This window comes from Barbus barbus, assembly GCF_936440315.1.
Source record: "Barbus barbus genome assembly, chromosome: 18".
NCBI lineage: Eukaryota > Metazoa > Chordata > Actinopteri > Cypriniformes > Cyprinidae > Barbus > Barbus barbus.
In genome coordinates, this window is record NC_136746.1 from 5,980,659 (window position 1) to 5,992,877 (window position 12,219).

General features: G+C 37.4%; 1 protein-coding gene across 1 annotated transcript in view; it reads left to right on the forward strand.

Moving 5' to 3' along the window:
- The window catches only part of LOC306884643 (NACHT, LRR and PYD domains-containing protein 3-like), a 28,701-nt gene extending 23,865 nt beyond the window's left edge, over positions 1 to 4,836 (forward strand). Inside the window, exons 3-5 of the mRNA XM_079440702.1 lie at positions 10 to 180; positions 3,544 to 3,722; positions 4,065 to 4,836. Coding sequence (XP_079296828.1) covers positions 10 to 180; positions 3,544 to 3,722; positions 4,065 to 4,066 — 352 coding nt within the window. The 3' untranslated portion in view covers positions 4,067 to 4,836. The remainder of the gene's footprint in view (positions 1 to 9; positions 181 to 3,543; positions 3,723 to 4,064) is intronic.
- The last annotated feature ends 7,383 nt before the right edge of the window (positions 4,837 to 12,219 follow it).

A 12,219-nucleotide genomic window follows, 5' to 3' on the forward strand; every position in this document is an offset into this window, starting at 1 on the left:
TCTCTACAGGTTGACTGATTGTGGCATCACAGATGAAGGTTGTGCTGCTCTGGCTTCAGCTCTGAGATCAAACCCCTCACACCTGAGAGAACTGTATCTGTCTGGAAATAAACTAGGAGATTCAGTGAAGCTGCTTTCTGATGTACTACAGGATCCTCACTGTAAACTGGAGACACTGGGGTAAGATCTCTCTGATAGTCACACGTCTTTGTCCTCACAGGGCTCTAGACTCATTCTTCCCACTGGTCGCTCTTTTGCGACTAACTTTCTCAGTCACAAGAGCACATCATTTTTTATTTTTTTGCTGCAACATGCATGCTGGTGAATCATAGTTGTCATAGTTATATACAAACCCAATTCCAAAAAAGACACTGTACAAATTACGAATAAAAAAGGAATGCAATAATTTACAAATCTCATAAACTTATATTTTATTCACAACAGAATATAGATAACATATCAAATGTTGAAAGTGAGACATTTTGAAATGTCATGCCAAATATTAGCTCATTTTGGATTTCATGAGAGCTACACATTCCAAAAAAGTTGGGACAGGTAGCAATAAGAGGCCGGAAAAGTTAAATGTACATATAAGGAACAGCTGGAGGACCAATTTTCAACTTATTAGGTCAATTGGCAACATGATTGGGTATAAAAAGAGCCTCTCAGAGTGGCAGTGTCTCTCAGAAGTCAAGATGGCAAGAGGATCACCAATTCCCCCAATGCTGCGGCGAAAAATAGTGGAGCAATATCAGAAAGGAGTTTCTCAGAGAAAAATTGCAAAGAGTTTGAAGTTATCATCATCTACAGTGCATAATATCATCCAAAGATTCAGAGAATCTGGAACCATCTCTGTGCGTAAGGGTCAAGGCCGGAAAACCATACTGGATGCCCGTGATCTTCGGGCCCTTAGACGGCACTGCATCACATACAGGAATGCTACTGTAATGGAAATCACAACATGGGCTCAGGAATACTTCCAGAAAACATTGTCGGTGAACACAATCCACCGTGTCATTCGCCGTTGCCGGCTAAAACTCTATAGGTCAAAAAAGAAGCCATATCTAAACATGATCCAGAAGAGCAGGCGTTTTTTCTGGGCCAAGGCTTATTTCAAATGGACTGTGGCAAAGTGGAAAACTGTTCCGTGGTCAGACGAATCAAAATATGAAGTTATTTTTGGAAAATTGGGACGCCATGTCATCCGGACTAAAGAGGACAAGGACAACCCAAGTTGTTATCAGCGCTCAGTTCAGAAGCCTGCATCTCTGATGGTATGGGGTTGCATGAGTGCGTGTGGCATGGGCAGCTTACACATCTGGAAAGGCACCATCAATGCTGAAAGGTATATCCAAGTTCTAGAACAACATATGCTCCCATCCAGACGTTGTCTCTTTCAGGGAAGACCTTGCATTTTCCAACATGACAATGCCAGACCACATACTGCATCAATTACAACATCATGGCTGCGTAGAAGGAGGATCCGGGTACTGAAATGGCCAGCCTGCAGTCCAGATCTTTCACCCATAGAAAACATTTGGCGCATCATAAAGAGGAAGATGCGACAAAGAAGACCTAAGACAGTTGAGCAACTAGAAGCCTGTATTAGACAAGAATGGGACAACATTCCTATTCCTAAACTTGAGCAACTTGTCTCCTCAGTCCCCAGACGTTTGCAGACTGTTATAAAAACAAGAGGGGATGCCACACAGTGGTAAACATGGCCTTGTCCCAACTTTTTTGAGATGTGTTGATGCCATGAAATTTAAAATAAACTTATTTTTCCCTTAAAATGATACATTTTCTCAGTTTAAACATTTGATATGTCATCTATGTTGTATTCTGAATAAAATATTGAAATTTGAAACTTCCACATCATTGCATTCTGTTTTTATTCACAATTTGTACAGTGTCCCAACTTTTTTGGAATCGGGTTTGTAGTAGTAACGAGTGTTTAACATTCAACCCGTTCTTTTTCATCAGTAGGCTATTATTTGTGATTTAAATGTTAACGGGAATTACTCCTTTGCTGTGTTATAAGCCGGATTTGGATGCTTTCACTCGAATTTGCGATCTTGTCACATTTTACAAGAAAAGATAATTGTCTGTTTTGCTTATATCTATACACCTTTCACTTTTTAAGACTAAAACAAAAGATTGATTCATTGTTATTCTTAATTAAAAAGCACAACAACAATAAAACAGTAGGCTATAATGACAAACTATAGCTTATAACGTTTATTATCAAAAACGAATAAGATGAGGCATGCCATACACCACATGCTATATTATATAGCCTACCGACTAAATTACAGAATGTTTAGCAAACATTGAGGAATCAGATAAATAAAACAAAACAAAAATTAAAGACAGCCTCCATAGCGTAACGTGAGGTAAACAGCAAAGATGAGAAGTAAAACTAAACTGGCTGTCGCTGACAGGATTGCATGTTTTTTTCCACAAGAATACCAACATGTTCACCTTCTCTGGTTTAAGAAGCGGTCTTTTACTTTAGTTTAGTGTGAAAACCAAATGCATGTCTTTGTCACCTTTTTCACCCATGATGTGTTTGCATCCCTGATCCTTTAATGTCAATTGTAAGAATAAAATCAGCAATGTTCAGAGTAAATGCTAAATTTCAGCAGAAAGTTAATTTCATTCATTTCCATTACATCCCATGCTTTGCTTATGATAGTTTGATAAATAATGAACTTTCAGATACCATGTAAAATAGTAATCCAGAGTCTCTGTGACTTACTGCAGGATGAATATCTCATAGGTTTAGATTTGAACAGACAAGAGTCTGAATGTGTTTAGTTTTAACTCAGTACTACAGTGAATGAAAGTTATAATCTCTTCAGCGTTTAGCATTATTATTGATAAAAGGAAAGACCCTCAACACTTGTAAAACCACAAGCAGCATTTATTTAATTTATTTGTTTTATTTGCTGCTCTATCAGCAGTTTCATGTTCCTCTAATATCAGGGATGGAAAAGAAAGTTAAACACCAAAAACAATAAAGCTGGAGGTAAACAGGTGATGAGCCAGAAGAAAAGCTCATTAACATGATCGCAGTGCATGTGTAGACAAGAGGTCTACTTTGTAAGACCTTGAGAATCTCTATTGAGTTCAACACATTTCTGTTCAGTTTTAAGCTGCCAGATGAGACCAAACATGACACAATGATCAAGTGTTTGATGACAAGAGTTAATGAGATGTAATGGGGAACACATGGCTCCTGTGAAGCAGATGTCCTTCTGTAGGTGTTTATTAGAGGAGCAAGTGACTGTTTCTCCAGACAGATCCGTCCTTATATCACTATGAAACAATATCTCACATTCAGCTCTGTGTGTCTGTTCAGTCCTGAAGCACCGACAGTTTCAAACAGCAGCATTGAGCATCAACATGCATAAATCTCATTCTATCAGCAGCAGTATGTGGCAATGCTTGTCATTATATCTCCTCTCCTGCTCTGAGACCAGAGTCAATAACAAACTACACACACTTCAACTACAATTCACATTCTGTCATTGTTCTCTACAGGTTGTGGGATTGTGGCATCACAGATGAAGGTTGTGCTGCTCTGGCTTCAGCTCTGAGATCAAACCCCTCACACCTGAGAGAACTGTATCTGTTTGGGAATAATCTAGGAGATTCTAGTAGGAAGTTACTCTCTGATCTGAAGAAGGATCCACATTATAAACTGGAGACATTAGTCTATTGTCAGTGTTTGTTTATTTAAAGTTTCTAAATTGAGTAACAGACCTCCTGTGTGTGTGATTGGAGAATATAAGATAATAATTCAGCTCCACTTTAGTCTTTTTAAAATATGTTTAATTCTGTGATGTGACTGATTTATGAATAAATGAATATTTTAATCTCTTACAGAGTCTCTAAGTGATAGTTGTTGATCATGTACTGTTATTAATCTATGATCAGTTTTCATTCATATCTGTGGCGGTAATATGCATATACTGTGTGTTTTCTGAGCTGGATCTGCTGATGTGATGTGACAGCAGTAATGTCTCAGACTCATATCTGACTGTCTGTGTGTTTTATTGTAGGACTCTGAGTATTTATCGGTCAGTGCAGTTTCCTCAGGATCAGCTGATGGTGAATAAGGAGCCGCTACAGAGACGTCACAGTCACACAATCAAATTCAAGGTCTCACCAGCAATCCTGAAAACTTTCTATTCAGGGACCATAGAAAGTGTATTGACTTCTCAGTGTGGTATGGAAACAGCTCCAATCAGGACTGCAAAGCACTACAGAGAGTTGTGCGCTTAGCTGAGCGCATCTCAGGGTCTGCTCTCCCCTCTCTGCAGGACATCTACCTCAAACGCTGCAAAAATAGAGCTGTTAAAATCATCAAGGACTCTAATCACCCTGGTAACCGTCTATTCACTTTGCTTCCATCTGGTAAGCGCTTCCGTAGCCTGATGGCAAAAACTGAGAGACTTAGGAGGAGCTTCTTCCCCCAGGCCATCAGGCTCCTAAACTCTAACTCTGTCATAACATCACTTGACTCCATGTAAATATCACTATATCAATAAGTTATTCATAATTTTTTCTACCTCGTATTGCTGCTATTTAAATACCCTGTACAACTTTTTGCACATTCCTTCTTATAGTACTATTTAAGTCAACAACCCACTGACCTGCACATTTATATTTATCTTTTATTTTATTTTATTCTTTTATTTTTTCTACTTTTCTTTTCTTAATATTTGTATTCTATATAATTGCACTGTCCTTGGAGCGGACCTGACCTACATTTCACTGCTGGTTATACTCTGTATAAGTGTGTATGTGACAAATAAAAAATCTTGAATCTTGAGTGTCTTCTCCAGGAGTGATGCTGATTTCTCAACTGCTGAACAGAAGCCTGTCAAACACTGAATTACTGAATTAACAAAACACGCTTCACACTGAGACTTCATCCCCAAAGAGCCCATTAGATGAGCAACTGCAAACCAATGTACAGCCAGCTGGGAACAAAAGAGCTCGCTGTAATTGACTCAATTCAGATTGCTGATAGAAAATGTATTGACAAATTTAAAAACTGATAAATCAAGAGTGAGGTTCTGAGCTCATTCTAGCTTTCAGCACATATACTTTCACCTCAGATGCACTTCTGTTAATCAGCACTCACAGTTAATCTAGTATTTGAAACATATTTAATGAGACAAACCCTGTCTATAATATTTGCATCTCATTAGGCTTCGGTTAATAAGAGACCAAACATCAAAAGTAATTTGAGATTAAGACTGGATTAAATCTATTATTTTTTTTTTTTTCCAGGGATGGATGATGAACTGAAGGGAAACAAAGTTGCATTTGTATTTATTTTATTATTTAAAAACATTTTTAAAATGTTCAACATTTGAAAAAAAAAAAAAAAAAAATGTTGAACATTTTAAAAATGTTTTTAAATTTATAAAATGCTGATTTTTATATTTGTAGTTAGTTTTAATCCATATTATATTTAGTTTAAATAATGCTTTAAAATGTGTTTTATATACATATGTAATTATAACATGTTTAATCATATCATATAAAGATCAAGGAAAATTTTAAATTAAAACTTTGATTAAAACATTTTTTTCCAAGGATGGATGATGAACTGAGAAAAAAAGTTGCTTTTTTATTTTATTATTTAAAAACATTTTTAAAATATTCAACATTTGGGAAAAAATGAAATAGCCTATATGCATAAATGCTGAGTTGCACCTTTTTATATTTAAAATTAGTTTTAATCTGTCTAGGTATTATACACTCACCTAAAGGATTATTAGGAACACCATACTAATACTGTGTTTGACCCCCTTTCACCTTCAGAACTGCCTTAATTCTACGTGGCATTGATTCAACAAGGTGCTGAAAGCATTCTTTAGAAATGTTGGCCCATATTGATAGGATAGCATCCTGCAGTTGATGGAGATTTGTGGGATGCACATCCAGGGCACGAAGCTCCCGTTCCACCACATCCCAAAGATGCTCTATTGGGTTGAGATCTGGTGACTGTGGGGGCCATTTTAGTACAGTGAACTCATTGTCATGTTCAAGAAACCAATTTGAAATGATTCGAGCTTTGTGACATGGTGCATTATCCTGCTGGAAGTAGCCATCAGAGGATGGGTACATGGTGGTCATAAAGGGATGGACATGGTCAGAAACAATGCTCAGGTAGGCCGTGGCATTTAAACGATGCCCAATTGGCACTAAGGGGCCTAAAGTGTGCCAAGAAAACATCCCCCACACCATTACACCACCAGCCTGCACAGTGGTAACAAGGCATGATGGATCCATGTTCTCATTCTGTTTACGCCAAATTCTGACTCTACCATCTGAATGTCTCAACAGAAATCGAGACTCATCAGACCAGGCAACATTTTTCCAGTCTTCAACCGTCCAATTTTGGTGAGCTCGTGCAAATTGTAGCCTCTTTTTCCTATTTGTAGTGGAGATGAGTGGTACCCGGTGGGGGTCTTCTGCTGTTGTAGCCCATCTGCCTCAAGGTTTTGCGTGTTGTGGCTTCACAAATGCTTTGCTGCATACCTCGGTTGTAACGAGTGGTTATTTCAGTCAAAGTTGCTCTTCTATCAGCTTGAATCAGTCGGCCCATTCTCCTCTGACCTCTAGCATCAACAAGGCATTTTCGCCCACAGGACTGCCGCATACTGGATGTTTTTCCCTTTTCACACCATTCTTTGTAAACCCTAGAAATGGTTGTGCGTGAAAATCCCAGTAACTGAGTAGATTGTGAAATACTCAGACCGGCCCGTCTGGCACCAACAACCATGCCACGCTCAAAATTGCTTAAATCACCTTTCTTTCCCATTCTGACATTCAGTTTGGAGTTCAGGAGATTGTCTTGACCAGGACCACACCCCTAAATGCATTGAAGCAACTGCCATGTGATTGGTTGATTAGATAATTGCATTAATGAGAAATTGAACAGGTGTTCCTAATAATCCTTTAGGTGAGTGTATTTAGTTAAAATAATCCCTTAAAATCATGATATTAATATTTATAACATGTTTAAATCATATATCATAAGTATAAACATTAAGGAAAATACGAGATTAAGATTTTATTCTAGATGAATGATGAACTGGGGGAAAACGCCTGCAGCATTTTTATTTATTTACATTAAAATGTTTGACATTTGAAAAAAAAAAAGACAGGTTAAAGAAGCAGTATGGATGCTGATTTGCACCTTTTTAAATATGTATTTACTTTTAATCTATGTCTGTATTATATTTAGTTCAAATTATGGTGTATAAATGTTATTAGTGATATTAGACGCTTAATATTTATAACATGTTTCAATCATATCGTAAGTCTGGACTGAAACGCGTTTGACCCGCTGATCGGGCATCCCTGCCTGACTCCCTGATTAAGAGTAAATCTAGGAGAGGTACCACTGCTGAGTTTGATAGAGCTATTGCAATTAGTTATAAAGCATTTTAATAGATCTACAAAAGAAGTCACTAAATCCCACCTTGCGAAGAGTCTGTAACAAACATTCATGCTCCAGGGAATCAAAGGCTTTATAGTAGTCTAAGAAGAGAATAAGATTATCATTAGAGAAAAAGTCAGAATAATCTAGAATGTCTAAAACCAGACGTATATTATTAAAAATGTGCCTTTTTTGTAGAAAGCCAGATTGATATTCATCAATTAAATTATTCAAAACACATTTTAATATTTTTGATAAAACCAAAGTAATAATTTTATAATCGTTATTTAGCAATTCTCAATTAACAAGGGATCTTTATTTGGTTTTGAGATTAACGTTATAAATCCTTGACACAAAGTCGGAGGACGCAAGGCTCTTTCTATACTCTCTTTAAAAATAAAATAAAATCTGTATTAAAGTGCTTCAAATACAAATAAATGGCTTTCCTCTTAACAATGTTACGTAACCCTCTACAATTAAGAGAAACAATAAATAAAGACATAAACCAAAAATCTACAGAAAATACAAAGTTAAACCCAGAAGAGTCCTATAAAAATTATAGCAAATCTTAAACGGTTGCAACAGGTGTATGAGAACAGCAATCCCTTTTTAATACAATTTTTTTTTTTTTGTATTACTGCCTCTTTTATAAATTTACAAATCAAAACATTTGAAACATGGAGTTTCAGTCTCATTCGAGTCTTTAAACAAAGAAAAAAGGAGAGTAGCTTTGCTCTGAAAGAGGCTGTAAACCTTTATTTTCTTCCAGTTCCATTCACCTTAATTATGGTAGGGCATCCCTCGTAGTTTAAGTGGGTGGATAAATCTCAAGGCCGTCTACAAAAGCACGACCACCGATGAAGAACGTTTTCTTGCTTTCCTTACGTGCTTTTTTGACAGCAGGCCATAATTTCAGCCTCTTTTCTCTGTCGACAGGAGACAAGTCCTCAGTGATCCTCAGGTGGTTGTTCTTCAGAAAGGCTGCATCTTTGGCACCACGCCAGACAGCATCCCTGAAAAAACGTGATGTGAACTGAAATATAATTGCTCTAGGAGTGCTGCTTCCAGGTTTGATAACATCCACGACATCAGGCAGTTTATCTTTATGCTGCGGCAAGAGACCTCGTGATGAACATCTTCTCCATTTTTCTCTTGAATCCCCTGAATTCTTCAATTCCATCTGCGGGAATAGCCCTCCAGCATCATTAGACAGCTTTCATGCTCCTCGGCACACTTTTCCGCTCGTTTCAGTTGAGGTTTCATGGCATTGACATCGGCGCAGATAACGTCAATCGTCAATCATTGACGTCAATCGTTTCCTTTAACTCGGTGATTTGTTTTGTGTCCGATCTATCCTGCACCAGCCGAGAAAGGCCCGAGATCTGCGAGAGGATGACCGATGTATCTTTATCCACAATTCTGCGTTGTTTGGGGGCTTCTCCTCTGCAGCATAAACTCTGGATCATTACTTTTAGTGAAGTGACATACTGCCAAGTATGGTGACAGTGACATACTGCCCATACTCGGAATTTGTGCTCTGCATTTAACCCATCCAACGTGCACACACACAGCAGTGAACACACACACAGCAGTGAACACACACACAGCAGTGAACACACACCCGGAGCAGTGGGCAGCCATTTATGCTGCGGCGCCCGGGGAGCAGTTGGGGGTTCGGTGCCTTGCTCAAGGGCACCTCAGTCGTGGTATTGAGGATGGAGAGAGCGCTGGACATTCACTCCCCCCACCTACAATCCCTGCCGGCTGGAGACTCGAACCCGCAACCTTTGGATTACAAGTCCGACTCTCTAACCATTAGGCCACGACTTCCCCAGGACTTACCCTGTTTAAGATAGTCATGCAAGTTGTCTGCAATCAAGTCGCTAGAAGAGACTTTAACAGAAGTTTCGCATCAGACAATATTTATCAAAAGCTCAGGAGAAAAGAGGTAATGATGTCGAAATTAGTCGATAATTTGTTAAATGCGGTTATTTTATTATCTTATATAGTTAGTTAGTGTCAGTTGTATTATCGTATAGTTATTGAAAGCGCTTTCATAAGGGGCTAGTTGTCACATAGAGGAAGTCAAAGTTCACAAATGCTTGAAAATGGCGAGTAGAGCACGACAGCAGTGTAGGCAATTCGTTTGTCATCACATTTCTATGGAGCTGAAAAAGCATGGAATTCAGCTATACAAAATCCTTAGACGTAAATAAATGAAAACAGCGGCCAGTAACACACCTGCTCTTTCTGAGTTCATCATTTGTGCTTTACAGTGGGGTATGTGAAATAATGGCAGTAAAAAAAGAACCACAATTCTTAACGAATAATAAGAATAATGGAAATTGCCTGTAAACGGGAGTGAAGAGCTTTGCTCTTGACATGTAAACATCATAATGCGATTAAGTCCTTACTCTGATCATTGGAAATGATGGCATTATTCGTGCCCATTGTCGCTACAGCTGCTCGATTTATAATAAATATTATAATCTTAATTCAAGTGATGAAGGATTTCAAAAGTCTGACAGGAATCAGTGTTGACTGTTGAGTAATACTGTAAGATTATCCCTGCCTGGTGTGTTTGAAAATGATTAACAGTTGAAAACATTAGAAATTTAGAAAAGTAATCAAATGTAATCAGTTACATTACTTTAATAAAGTAATTGAAAAGTTACACTACTTATTACATTTTAAGTAGAGTAACGTGTAATCTGTAACCTATTACATTTCCAAAGTAACCTTCCCAACACTGCCAGTGGCTTTTAAAGCAAAGGAAACTCATTTTAAAATATTTAATGGAATATATCCTTCATCTGAGTTTTTGGTTGAACTTTGAAGAAAATGTCTGTATTTTCTGTCAGTTTGACAGAGAGACAACTGATCATCTTTTCTTTATTTGTGTGGATTCCAATATTGGTTGGAAACTAAAATTCAGTCACTGCCCAATTTTGTTAGAAAACACATTATGTTCGGAATAAAGTTAGATGATAAAAATAATGATTTTTTTTCATTAATATCATGTTGATTCTGGGCAAATTTCTCATAAATGCAAATGTATGAAGACGAAACCTTATTTTTCTATTTTTAAAAGAGACTTTATTTATAATTACTTTCCATCACTGGAATATATGAAAAGTAAAAAGGCCCAGAAATTGTTGGAATAATAAGAGAACATGATTTATTTGAAGAGGAATGAAGAGACCCCTACTTACACTTTTTTAATATTTATTTATGCTATGTTTTTCTCTCTATTAGAATATATGCAATTTTATCTGTTTTGTCTGATATGTTGCTTAATATGTGTTTATTTACATTTATTAGTGCCATTGTAGATGTATATTCTGTTCAGTATGTTCAATAATAAGTCCCTGCTGTTCGGATTCTCATTCTCTACTCTTTGCTTTGACCTGAACCTTGTTTTCCTAACAACAAACAGAGAACAGAACAGCAGAGCAGTGCAAACCAGTCACGAAGCATTTAAACATCTGCTTTGGTGTCTGGTTTGTCATGCATGGTTACACATGGAAAAAACATAGTCTATAAATGAAATTAATAATAAATCTAGAAAAGTCTGTGTTATTTTAATGTGGCATTAGAATAAAAGAAGAAGATCCAGGGCCAGTGGAGAATGCGTGTGACGTCACTGAAAGCGCAGGTTGTGTAAAAATTGGTTTGGGTGGGTGAACAAAATTTGGGCTGGTTTAGGATCAGTTTGGCGGTTTTCAAACATATAAATTGTATAAGCTAATTGGTTAAGAAACAAGCCCAAGTGTGCATGTACTGCATCTAATCAGTCATCACGTTACTAAACACATTCACACACACACACACACACACACACACACACTTACTTAATGATTTTTTTAATTCATTAGGAATAGTGGATTTAAGAATAGAATATAGATAGATATCATAATATATATCAAGTTTGAAATCACTTCACACTCCAGCACAGGAGGTTGTGGTATGCAACCCGCCAATAAATCCACAGAAGAAGAAGAAGAAGCGCTCACCTGAATCTCCTCCTCACCGTTTTGCATCGGAGCATCCTGGATCATAATCTATTTGCAAGGTAAGAGATATCTTATCTGTACTCCGTGTATATTATTTGACAGATGTGATTGTATATCCATGTATTATTAGTGTGGTTGATATCGTATGACACTTATGTGGAATGCATGGCCTATGGTTTATTTCACTAGCTAGCTAATGGTAGGGATGTGCCGAACGAAGCAAGATGGCGTCGTAGCAAGACAGGTTTGCTGGAGCTCTTAAAAACTTTGCTCAGATCCCGGGTTTTTTAAAAACAGTTCATGTTCAGAACTAACTGGAAGATATAGTTTATATTATGAGTTAAGTAGCCTACTTTAATTATCTTTTTTTCCATTGCATTTTTTTACTATTCGAGCTCTACTGAAGACGCTTTTGCCAGCTAGTCGCTAATAATAACCCACATGCTTTTACTATAAATTGCTGTGCTGACTTACGAATATGGAGGATAAAGAAGAAACTCTCCTTGCTATGCACAGCTATGCAAGGAGAACTATAAACGCCGAATTGCAGTTGTTGGACAGGCTGAGTTCACACTTTTACCTGATACACCTGAACCGAACCCTGTGAAAATAAGTAAACCGAGTTCCGACAGTCCTTCAGTGAGTGATGCCATGCTAATGAGATTCATGCAGAGAATGGAAGCCATGCACGAAGAAACTTTGCGCCGAATTCAAGGAGTTGAAAAAATGGTACTTGAAAACTCA